Source organism: Pseudonaja textilis, chromosome 1 (genome assembly GCF_049901715.1).
Source record: "Pseudonaja textilis isolate UNSWEBS1 chromosome 1, rPseTex1.2, whole genome shotgun sequence".
NCBI classification, from domain to species: Eukaryota; Metazoa; Chordata; class Lepidosauria; order Squamata; family Elapidae; genus Pseudonaja; species Pseudonaja textilis.
The window spans coordinates 255,580,339-255,593,803 of NC_141990.1; the positions used below are offsets into that span (position 1 = coordinate 255,580,339).

At 33.3% G+C, this 13,465-nt stretch overlaps 1 protein-coding gene across 4 annotated transcripts in view; it reads right to left on the reverse strand.

Annotated features, from left to right (window-relative positions):
• Positions 1-6,324: 6,324 nt before the first annotated feature.
• The window catches only part of SLC1A2 (solute carrier family 1 member 2), an 83,921-nt gene continuing 76,780 nt past the window's right edge, over positions 6,325-13,465 (reverse strand). Inside the window, exons 10-12 of one of the 4 annotated variants that reach the window (XM_087921379.1) lie at positions 9,525-9,756; positions 7,266-7,301; positions 6,524-6,614 (exon numbers count right to left, since the gene is read on the reverse strand). In XM_087921379.1, the coding sequence (XP_087777505.1) occupies positions 7,269-7,301; positions 9,525-9,756 (265 nt within the window). In that variant the 3' untranslated portion in view covers positions 6,524-6,614; positions 7,266-7,268. Of the gene's footprint in view, positions 7,302-9,524; positions 9,757-13,465 lie in introns of all 4 variants that reach the window. The other 3 variants (XM_087921377.1, XM_087921378.1, XM_087921380.1) reach the window with 3 other exon arrangements.

A 13,465-nucleotide genomic window follows, 5' to 3' on the forward strand; every position in this document is an offset into this window, starting at 1 on the left:
AGCCAGCCAACTTAATCCAATCTATTTTCAAACATATTACTATACATTTCTATTCCAGCAGAGTTGAAGTTAAATTAAATTAAATTAAAATACCAACTATTAATACCATATACACAATTTCACTGAAATTACACCAAGATAAACTACTTTATCTATAGAACACGTGGGGAGGCACTGTTCTTCATGCGAAAAACAACGCACCAAAACTTTGTAAGAGCATCATGCTTTGATAGTGAATACTAGTGTTTTGTCTTACAACTTGATCGCGTTTAGTTCTAAGTACGAGAATATTAGAAAACTCTGCTTTAAAATAGAGAAGTATTACAAAATAAGTTCACAATAATGTACTGCCCCTACCTACTGTACAGTTTATTCATCCATTCGCAGGTCATATATGACAGGTTGCACAAGTTAAATATACCTGTTTCATAGAGTCAATTGTTACTGAAGGTTTCGCCTCTTCAATTTTGTGCAGCCGTATGCCAAAAGGGGCAGAATCTGAATCACATTCTAACTATAATTTGGGTCTTAAAATTTTATTTGCTCTCTCAATGTGCTTGGATGATAACAAGGCATTATCAATATAGGTTTTTTTTTTAATTAACTGTTAATAAAGGAAGAAAAACAGATTTCAATCATTATGGTGAAAAATATATTGCTTGCTTTTATTTTATAAATGTTTTAAAAATCAGGAGGTATTTATATATGTGCTATTCAGTTGACATAATCCCCTAAAGAATGTAATTTGGTCCTTTTGTAGAAAGGCAAAGATGTGCGATCAAATGCTGCAGTTCCTTACACATTTTGAACGTATTTTTGTCTTTGTATATCTCAACAAAATGCATCTAAAAACTGGAACAGTTTGAACCAAGAGAGTTCATTAGTAGCTTAACAAATAATTCCTGGTGTCAGTAATCTTTTGTCATTCAATCATTAGGTAAATACTAGATCTTAATACTGTTTGAGAAAGTAACATTTCTCTCTGTCAGCATGGAATGTGATGGGTGTCACATTAGTGAAGAAATGTAACCATTAAGCATTGATCTGGGAATTTGGTACATAAACAAAAGCAGACACTTCATTCTGTCTGTATCATCATTTCCATGGAAGGCCTACCAAACTCATGAAATGCTGTTGGATGCAAATCTTGGACACCAAGTTGAGTCTTACTGGCTCTGGGCATAAATAGATTAGGTTTTTTTTTTCCCTTCAAAAGCTGTAATCCTAAAGTATATGGATTTTGTAAATTAATTCCATTGAAAATAATGGCAAGTAAGTATATTAAAAACAAAATATATTCTGAATCAGAATATTTATCTATAGGGTAGAGACATTCTGGAATTATCCTGGTAAAAAAACAAGCTGTATTAAAAAAAAGGCTTAATCTCAAATCTATATTAATACTTTTATAGTGTTCCATAATGAACTGTAGCATAAAGACACCTTTAACTTCCATTTGTGCTTTGCTTAAAGTTATAAAGTTTAAAGAGTTATGTTAATTTAACATAACATAACAGTGGCTGGTTTCATATGTCACACACATAGTTCATTTTAACCATGGTTTGTGGAACAAGCTGTAGTGGCCTGCTTTATATAATACTCAGCTATAAATCATGGTATGCAAGCCACAAGAGCTGAGTTCATATGTTGTGCTAGGTCAAAACCAACCCACTGATACAATGGCTTAATGTGTTGCATGAACCCAGTCACAAATTTTATTTATCAGAGTTTGTTACAAAAAAATCTTCCTTAAAAGGATTATAGCTTTTTTTCCCTTGCTTGCTTATATGGTTGTATAATAAAATAACTGTCTGCAACTGGTATAAGAAAATAACCTCTGCAAATGTTTGTAAATTACAGATGCCAGAAATAAGTTAATTCATTGTACAGTGTATATCATGGTTGCAGAATAATAAATGGTTAAATTAGAATAAGTCGAAACACACCTCATGCATTCCATAAATTACCATTCATGCCTTAGGAAGGAAGGAAGATTTTGTTACAGTAGTCAATGGAAAATGGAAGCAGCAGCTTTGAAATAAAGATAATGCGATGTTGAGATTTATAGCACTGATTAAACCCACCCCACCAGCTCTGAAAACAAGGTGTCAAAGTTATAGCAAACTAAAATATAATTTTCAGAGGAAGTATTTAAGTTACGTACAATATATTGTTTTCTAATGTGGAAGATTGGCATATTCTAAAATATGATTTACAGACCTTGCTTGAAGCAATCAGTGCTATAAATTGAATCTAATTCCAAATAGCTTTATTATTTTTTTCAGAAGAGCTTGGCTTAAAAGATGGGAGTTTCCACACAGCTAAAAATTGTGGTTCTTATTTTTTTAAATCATTTTTAAAAAAATATTATTCTGGCAGCCTGTGAATTGCAATATTTTGTGGATAAAGTTGGGAGGGGTGAAAGTTCAATAATAAACCATCTTATAATTTGGGGATGAGGGGAGAGAGAATAAAAGATGGAAAAGCCATATTTTTTTAGATGTTGGTGTGGCATTTACAGTCAATCATGGTTAATGGGGGTACTGACATGGGTTATTTTTCTTTAATTTGGTTCTCTATTCCACCCTACATGTTCAGAGAATGAGAGAAGTCTGGATTCTGTAAATCCACAACATATAAGTTTTCCAATGTATAACCAGAATTCTAATGATTCTGATTCTAGATTCTCACGAGCAGTGGCCTTTTCTGCATCTTCTTAGGTAAAACCCTAGGGTATGAGATTTTCTTGTGTTAGGGTTAACAAATGGCAGGGTCCCTAGGGCAAAAATCTTCAGTGTTGCTGTAAAAAAGAGCAAGTGCACGTATAATTTTGTTTAGTTAAACAGGATACCGGTAGGATGATCCCTATCATGAAGTAAGAGTAATGTGAGCATCAAAGCATGAAAGCTTGTTACAGATCAAGAATAATTTCATGGAGTTATTAACTCAATTTAGAAACATATAATCAAAGGAATAGAATCATATATGAATTGTTTAACCACCAATTAGCATTTGGCTTGGTGGAACAGCAGATGTATAAAAAAACCGCAACTCTAGATGTAAGGTACAAATTCTTACTAGTTTGAATTCAGGTTTGTCAAAGTTGCAGTGTCCATCTTCTCTGACTTTACAGAAAGGGTCTCACTAGCAGGGGATAAAATTTTGAAAAGTAAAGAGGATGTATATAAAAGAAAATTCCTGACATCCCACATTACATTGGGATGTGAAAGAGCCAGTCTTTTGGGGTTTTGTATTTGATAAACATTTTTATATTAATCTTTTTGAGCAATGTTGACAGAAATATAGATAGATGCAAAAATAAGTGCAAAAATATTACTCATATTAACTGTTAAAAGATACTTTTAAAAGCTGAAGAGTGTCAGAGATTTGATCAAGTATCTACAAGTGAGACAGAAGACATTTCAGCTTGCTAAAAAGAGATCTTGTGGATAAAAATGGCTTAAAAGCAAATGTTTTTTCACGCATGCAAATATAATTTTTTTGTTAGCACAGTTGCAACTTACTTCAGATGTATTATGAATATCACTTAAGCCTGGTTATAAAAAGTCAGGAGCATATAGTAGCACCACAGAAAAAACAAAGGATCATTCTGTTGAACTCCAGGAATCAAGCCATACCAGGAGTGATATGGGAAAATTTTCTCTTCAAAGTAGCCAGAATTTCTCAGGTTTGCAATGCCATAACAGATAAATGGAATTTTGCTTGTTCAAATCTCCCTTTTAATCTAATCAAGAAATTGCATCCAATTATAAGCAAAGCTGGGTTTATAATGCAAATTAAGAAACTGGACCTGAATGAAGTGCAAAGTGCTGGTGCAAAATAGTTTCCTACGAATGAAATACCTAATTGTTTTCTTTTGCTGAGTCTCTAGGTAGCTATCACATGACTTGGTTGCCTAGGCAAGAAACAAATTATTGCACATCAGGGATTAAATTGCAGAAATGCTTAAGTATTATATTAATAGTTAATTATTAATCATTAATAATGTTACCAACAATGGAGGCATTAATATGAAGGAAAACCTTGACTACTAAGAAAAAAATAGAGAATACAATTGTTACTGTATTTTGCAATTGCAAATGAAAAGCATGTTCACATAAATGGGCAATGCTTATACACTAGCATTCTGTATCTTTCTTTTTAGAAATTCAGAAACTGTGGTAGTTACCCTGGATAAAGAAGGTGGGATAATTGTTAAGGTTCCATTTTGTACTGTGAAATGGAAAGACTGTGGATAGTTAAATTTGTTGGTTACCACAGCAGAATCCAGAGCATTAGAATTCATTCAGGAATCAAGTGCTGAGCATGATTGGACCTGAACCTCTCCCTGTTATATTGTAGGCAAGCCATGGACATAAAACAAATGTAGGGCTTTAATTACAAGGCCATATTGACTTTTTTTACCACTCCCCACGAATATCCCTGATTGTAAGTAAAGTGTGGCTTTAAGAACCAGAATTTCCCTGAGTTATGAAACATCCAAAAATGTTTTCCCAAATCCCACCCACAGGACTTTTTTTTTCTGTGTAAAGATCAGAAATCTCTTAATTGCAAACTTAACAATTGCTTCTTATTTTAATTTGAGGGCTTCCTTCTCAGCATGGTTTGAAATGAAACCCATGACTTATTTTCAATTACTATTTCAGAAATTGTCCCCATATAAAGGAACCTATTACATTAGTGGTCAGTACTTCACTTCTTCAAAGTGAAAGAGAAATATAATGTGACGCTAAGCACAAGCATATCGGTTTTTAGTGACTAAGAAAATCCTAAAAGGTGCTTCAGTGTGGATTGCCCATGAAAAAAATTGCACCAACATGTGATAGCCACTTCTTCTCCATAAGGACATCTGTGTAAAATTTTTACATCTGTGTAAAATTTCTCTTTTCTTCCTGTTAATGCACGCAGGGACGATGTGCCAGACCTGATTTGAAAAGGAGATGTTAGACGTGTGCTTTCCTTATATCTATCTTGTGTCTTTCTGAGTTAAATTATACTACCTGTAGAGTTCACCAAGATGAATGTGATGTGAGAGTTACATCCAAATCTCTGCTCTCACCAGGGCCAATTATTTAATACATTGGAACAAAAAGAAGAAACACAGCTCTGTCTGATCTTTTCATATTTCTACAGAGAATAACGCTAGCTTGAAAAGACTATCAGATATTAAATTGGCATCACTTTGCAGAATTTGTTGTTCTACAACATTGTGGCAAAGAAATAATCACATGTTGAGTGCCATAGCAAATAAAAATATTCTAGAGAAGTGAATTGATATTTGCCCAAACTAATTATGCTTAATATAATTAAGATTCAACATATTGGGTTGGAAGATATCTAATACTTACAGGAAAATATCTTAGCCCTGATTAAATAACTAACTGATGTTGTACTCATGCTAAATATAACTCATTTCTTCTTAGGAAAAGGAATGACAAAAGAGAATTTACTAGCAGATGATATCTTCTCTAAAAGAAGCACTCTCAAATCTCAACAAAGAGGCAGTAAGATATGATTGGGGTGTATGCTAAGCTATTGGCATTGAGTTAGTTTTAGTATGATAAACTACTGCATTAAGATTCCTGTGATTTTTTTTATGCTTCTGGATCCATACAAATATGATTATTTCCTGCTTACACATTTATTAAGATTCTTCTAACTGTTGAATATCTTCCCAAATAAGTATGCATACTTTCTGGCATGGATTGTTAGCTGTGCAAACGTGTCATTTGTTTAATTCCAGTGTCCAAATTTGCCTACTGGAAGAACATTCCACTGGGATTACAAGGAAATGAACCCCCAATCATAAATTTATCCAATTCAGTTGTGTAAAAACTGTTCTCTGCCTTCTGATCTCAAAAAGGTTGACTGTTTATAGAACTAGAATGGAGAGATGATGAATTTATCATTGAAAATACTTTGTTATTTTGCATGTATTGGCATTCACTGGAGTTCTGAACTAGAATTTTTTTAGGTAGATCACTTATTTTAAGACTGCTTGGAGAAAAGGGAATTGAAGAAAACCATATGCAAAGTAAAAGCACATGAAAAGTATTTAAGAACGAATGTCTTACATTTTGTGTTCACTGTATTCAGTATACACCAGGGTGCAGGTTCATGTGTTTAGCAGGAGGGAGATTCTGCATGATGGCCACTATAATTAATGCTAAATATTTAGTCCCTGAAGCAAATCAGCTATATTGTGCCTTTAAACATCTTTCTTCTTTAAATGCCTATATTTTCTCTATTTTGAACAGAAGGAAGAAATACCAAATATTTCTCTTACAACCAAATATTTCTCTTACACCCAAACAAATAATAAAATAAAATGAATTATTTGGCCAAGAAACTAAAAGAGCAAAGACTTCACAAGACCATTGCTAAGTTTCAGTTAACAGCATTAAGTAAGTGCATTTTTATGCTAAATAAAAACAGTGGAAAATCTTGGATCTTGATATCTGCTTTACCAAAAGACAACTTCAGGGACTTATTCAAGATGGACCTGGAGGGTTTCCATCTTATTTTTCATGTTTCCAAAGTTCTTCTTCGACAGCATTGAAGTCTGCAGATTTGCCATTGGTTGCCAAGGTTACCTGAAAGTAATTACCATCAACACCTAGCTTAATATCAAGGCACTTTTACAGGAAACATAATAAATTATGCAAATTTGTTACAAAACTGACTGAGTATATTTGTACTTTAAATTTTTTTGTAGTGATTCAGTTCTTTCATTATTTCAATTTTTTACAAAAATAATCTATTGAAAATATTCAAATTTACAGCACAAAATACAACACAGAGAAATACTGATAGCAGACTGATAAGCTATTTTTTTTGTATGCAGACTATAAAAAAATAGCAAAACAGTAAATGGAAGAATTAATTTGCCACAAGACAGTGACATCTTTCATGACTGGTGCATGTTAAAGGTACAGTTACAGTCAAGTCAAACAAGTATTAACAAGATTGCATTTAATTTATTTCTGTTACATTTTTAAATTTGAATAAAAATGATGGGAAGCCCAGAATGATGAAAACATTCTAGGGGAAACACTGATTAGTAAGCAGTAGCCAGATAGTTAATTGAAAAAATGCTTCCTGGCCATTGATATCTTTTTACAGTTGTAATATCATAAACACAGCCAAAAACCCCAAAAGAGGTAATGTACTTATTGGACTGATTAGAACTGAACAGGACCTTTACATCATCATTGTCTTTTATGTACTTGTACTTCCAACCTTACCTTCTATATTCTGGTCCTCAGCTTCAAAAAAAGAACCTTACAAGACAAGATTAATATTCCACATGATGGACAAATTAGATGCATAAAAGTATTGGACATGAAAACATGAGGAATGCATTCACATTTGAAACAATTTCATTACAAAGAGGAAAATACATGCATTATAAAAACAATAAAGTTCACTTCATATTTGAAGTTGAAATTGTAGCTAAGGTCAGAAAGAAATATAAAATGTGACAATAAAAATACAAGGAAAAAACTCATGCAATTCATAAACCAATATTGCTTGCCAGTAAATTTATATTAGTCATGCAGCATTAGGAAACCAGTTAAATATTAAAAAGTCATGACTACAAATAATTGTATTAGTAACTAAGTCAAGCACCAATAACAAAAACTACTGACCAAATAATAAACTTGGATCCTGTTATGAATTTTCATATTCACACATTCATTTTAGTGCTATTTCCTAACTTTTATCGGGGATGGTACAGTTAAACATTTATTTGCATACAAATAAACAGCATATTTGTATCCCATTCAATTCAGCATGAACATCTTAAATGTGTGCTCCACCATCTGAATGACTAAAAGTTAAAAGTGATTAATTTTAGTTTAGTGTTCCTTTATATCCATAACCAATAATATTTTATAGAAGTAGTTTAATGCCTATATCCGAGAAAGTTCTTCTTAAACTGAAAACATAATCGTAGCACTGTCATTATTTTTCTGTCATGGAAACTGACATATGGATAAAATCTTCTGATCACAATACATTTTTGGATTGAAAATGTTTTTGGATTGAAACATAATTTTATTGTGTTTAAATGATGAAGTTTTAGAAACGTAATATGACACAAAGCCTTCTGCAGCCATTCCCTCCTACTCAGCTTTGAAACTGAAAACTAACCCTTGTGGATAAAAAACGTAATGATTATGTAATTAAAATCATGGTTATATTTCAGCTTGGATGCAAAGCCTGCATTGGGTCATCACAAACTATGTGAGTTACATAGAATATTTGTTTCCAACATTAGAGTACAAGTATGAAAACACATAGTTTGTATTGTGGTTTCATAATGCACATTTTGTCATTTTCACATCATTTCAGTTAGCAGTGGACACCTATGGCTGATAAGATATTAATAACAGAATCAGGCATTATCAGCATAAATATATAAAGATGGAGCTGTAGATCTGCTAAAGAAAACACTGAATTCAGTTCTCCAGTCAAACCTTGTGTTGTTAGTAGGGACAACTGTACTTTATTGTGCTTTGAACAAGCTAAGGAAATCAATCATTTGTGCACTGAATTCACTTTTTCTTCTCACTGTGACTGGAAGCATTCTCTTCCATTTTTGACTGATCACAATTTATTGTTCATCTGAACCCTCAATAGTAACTAATCCTAATTACTTGGGATTGACAAAAAGACAGTTGCCAATCTATGTTTTTAAATTAGCTTGTTGCAAACAAAATTTAGTTCATATACTCTAATATTTTACCAGATTCAATTGCCACCACAAATTGTGATTAATAAAATAAGATAAAGGAATTATTCAAATAATCTTTGTGAATCTCTATGGTTTCCTGAAACTCAGTTCAATCTTGGTCAGGAGGATTCTTGTTATAGCTTTCTCTTAACTCATGTTATTACTGACAGGATCAAACATTAACCACAAAATCGACATGGTAATGATGACCAAAAATAACTCTGAAAGCAAGAACAAACATGCCTGGATTAGTGAGCTTCCACATATTAAGAAGTCCAATGCATGTGCCTGTATGATGTAATATGGAAAGCACCAGACTTATTAGGTTAAGATGGATATAAATTCTATAAATAAATAAATTTTGAAGAAGAAAAACAAAGATTTTTGGAACCCATCATAATTTGCAACAAATTCATTATTTCATATCAATTAAATCAAAGTGTTTTTTAAAATCAAATTAATATTGAAATTTTATATTGAAATATAAAATGAAGCCATATTCTTTCAGCATGGTGCTGCTTTCCATAACACATAGTGAAACATGCTCTTGGTTGCAAACATTACATGCATCTTTCAGTTTAAACAAAATTGCAATAAATTAAACAAAATTAAAAGCAAATATACACATATACAACATTTTTAATGGGTAGCAGTTGTCTTCCTTATTACATTTTTTAAAGAAAGATAATTTGTTATTTTTTTAAAAAAAAGTTTGTACTGTGACTTGCTAGATGCAAGTCTCAATATCCATAAATGTGAAAGGTACCTTGCATTCATCTATTATGACAGAGTTGTGAGCTGTATAAACGCATTGATTCGAGTTGTTTTCCCTGTGATTTTTCAGATCATCATAAATTGACTGAGTCTTGGTCATTTCAATATCTTCATGTATCTTGTGATGAGCATCAATGTTTTCCAATTCTGCCTTGGACAGATGATAAACAATGCCAGCTCCAAAGGAGTCTCCTACTACATTGACAGATGTTCTCATTCGATCTCTACAAAGAAAACAATACCAAAGAAAACTTGAAGCACAAGAATCCATTTACAGGAGACTTCAGCAATCTTCCAAGTGTGATGGTAGTCAGAGCCAATCTTGACCAATAGCCAAGCTCTGACTTTGTTGCAATCCAATGCTTCTTTAGTATATTAGGCCGGTTTGCAGTGTGAATCCCCAATGTAAAAATGTTTACATGACAAAAGGAAATGAGCAATATAAAGTAGAGTCCTATATTTTCTCAAACAGCATCCCAGAAGTTGCAGTTAGTAATTATTTAATTAAAAAATTCCTTCATTTCAATTACTCCCCTTTTGGAAAACAATACATTTTTATCTCTCTTGAATTTGGTTAATGTTAATGGTGAAACCTCTGATTAAGAAGGTAATGTATTAATAGGTTCATCTTAAAAGGAATGAATTATTAGACGGCCAAGAAGAGCTCTTAAAAAGCCTTAAGTATTTATATATTTGCATTTATACTTTCCAAAACCTCTATAAAATGATATATTCTGCTGTAACGTTTACTTTGACATCAATCACTGTGAGATTCATTAAAATGTGTACATTAAAATGCCATTTTACCAGGTATTCTCACAAATTTAGATTTTATGTGGCAATAAATGGAAAAACAAAACAGATGTCCATACTAAATATGAGGCATTTTTTCAGGCATTTCAGAAGCAAAAACCGAACAATTAAGACTGTACAAGACTATTCTTATTTTCCTGTTTGTCAAAATATAAAGTCCTGGCAGTACTCTTATGATGTTTGCTTTGCTTTGTCAATTTCCCCTTTGTAAAATTCAGTTCTTGGCCACTACTAAGGTAATGGATTAATTCTTCTGTGAAAAAATAGCACTATTTTGTAAAGGCTGCATTTTAAAATAGGAACTGTGCAAAATCTAAGAATTAAGCATGAAGTCTCCAGTGCTATATATCACATTATATTTAGGTGTATAATTCATACTAGACTGATAACATTCACTAATCAATTTTAATTAGCTCATGATAATTGGTCAAAGGCTTTTGTTTGCTGGTACTAAAAAGTTGGATATCGGATAGAGATTGTTCACTTCATAAATATAAATATCAGGTAATTCAAACCAACTAGGAAAAAAACCCTTCAGTCAGGTTTTATGCTGCTGTTTTTTTAAAGTGAGGAAATCAGTAGCTTCATTTGTAGCACTCAGGTTACAAGTACAAACATGGCTTTTTCATGTGAGATTCATTGAAATATGAAATTGTCCCTCCTAGTAAAAAGGAATTTAAAAAACAATGTGCCATCTCTGAATGTAAAGTCAGTCTAAAAAGGTATATAAATCATCTTGAAGTTTCTCTCAATAACAGATCAGCCCTCCTGTCACTGAAGCCTTTAAGTCTGTTCAAGATCCTAAGCTCTACCTGACCTTTTCTATAAAGATGACATCACAGAATTGCTTTAGGGGATATTTAGGTTAAACCACAGCATTACCCAACATTTGAGAAAGATCAGGCATCACAATGTAAACTCCTGTCTTTCCTGCCCACTGTGCTTGATCGGCTCCATTGGTGAATTATGGCTATGAAGTCTCTCCATTTAGGAGAGGCAGGATTGTTTTGACAAGTGACATTGCTTCAAATGACATTTCCTTGAACAAGAAAGCAAACAATCACCAACATCAGTTTAACATCCTTTCACTGCCTGTCAGGCTTTGTTCTTTTCTGCTTCAATATAAACATGCCCCTAAAATATAAACCCAGTACCTGTTTATTGATATAGCTACCTATCTACATCAAGTGCAATTTTTCCTTGGGCTGCTTTCTATTAACTATTGCCTGTACTGTTTCCTATCTACAGCAAATATTTTACTTAACTTCATTTATTTATATCTTTATTATTTTTATAAATAACTCAAAGCAAGAAGCATACCTATTTCTTTCCTCCCCTCAACCCTTCCTATTTTCTCCACAGCAACAACCCTGTGAGGTGGATTGAGCTAAGAAAGAATGCCTGGCCTGAAATCATCCAGCTGGCTTTTATACAAAAGAGCAGGACTATTTTCTTACCTTTTAATAGAAGATAGGAATGAGGCTGAAATTTGATATAAACTAGTTGTTAGAGCATCTTTTTCCTATAGCATTACAGGTAGTTCTTGTTTAATGACTGCAACTGGAACCAGCAACTTGGTTGTTAAAGAAACCCAAGTGACTGTGAATTGCTTACAATTTTATTTCATATGTTTCCTTTGCTTTTAAACTAAGAACAATACATCTCTAAACAGCCCGGTGAAACCAAACAACGGAGAAGGTTTCTGAAACTCAACTCATACCAAGTTGAGTAAAAAGGACACATTTTATAGCTATTTCTCCCCACTTCCCTGATCTTTGGAATGTTCACTCCAGCACTGATTAGCAGGAAAAGAATTGATGTTTGTATTAGATTCATTGGAGAGAAAAGCGTGAAAAGAGATTAAGCAGGCATATAATGGGAAATGTACACTGAAAGAAATGTGTTATTGCTGGCTGTTTGCCTAGCATGCTGCGTTTATGAGTCAGGCCCTGCTTAGGTAGCAAAAGAGCTTCACTGTTCACTAGGATCTTGTCAGAGTCATGCAGCAGCCCACAATGGCTGGTCCTCAAACTGTCACAGCATCCCTGAAGCCACATGATTTCAATTCTAGAGGGCCAGAGGTTCTAATCAACGAATTAAGGTCACAGAGCTGAGCTTGTTAACTTGTGGGTAGCACTTTGGGGGATCGGTTTCAGGGGGAGAAAAGCCAGCTCATGAAGTGATAGCTTATTTAGGCAATCTCTCCACTGTATGAGGGGTGGGGAAATTTTAAACAGGTCAAGCTCACAAAAAAGTGTACTGGCATGTGACTGAGACAGAGTTACTGCAAAGGTCATAAATGAGCACATTCATCACAAAATTACTTTTTCATCATCATCATAACTGCAAACAGATGATGTCCAAGGCAATTGCTAAACAATGACCTTCTATATATGAGCCTACAGGACTTTTTGTGATAGAGCTCATCCTACTTTCTTAACGTTTAATATCTAGGGTATGGAATGTTTTTTTCTTCTTTTCCTCCCAGGAGAACTGCACAACATCAATACTAACGTCTTCTTGGTGTCAGATGAGTATCTCACATGCTCAACTGCAATAGATTGTTAATCAAATGACTGTTTTATCGTTCCACTGGCAGATATTATTCTGTTATCTCTTGCTGCCTCTGCAGTTTTAACATTTTAGCACTGTGTTTTAATTATCAGCTTGTCTTGTTTATTGCTACAATACGTAAGTCACTTTCAGCATTTTTAAATGGTGCATATGTTGGGGGGAGAAGAAATATGCCAAGATCAAATCCTTCAGGACCACTAAATATATGGTAAGTGTCCATAGAAGTTTCTAATCAGAAGTTGATGAGATTAGAAGCTTGCTCAAAAAGTGAACAGAGAATGCTGCATCATTGTCCTGTCTTTTGGAAAAAAAAACACCTTTGTAAGGCAAAAATGGAGATGATCCAGTGATAGGACAGTGTTGTGTCAACAACTGAAGAAGGTCTACAAACATAAGTGTAGTTTTAGGGTTTCTACATATTACAGCTCAGGGCCAGGATTGAATATTTGTCCATCTACTATTCTAGGATTAAAAAAAGGAATGGCTCCCCCATCACAAATGTGTACTATTACATGTAATCCTTGGTTAATGACCTTTTATTTGGCA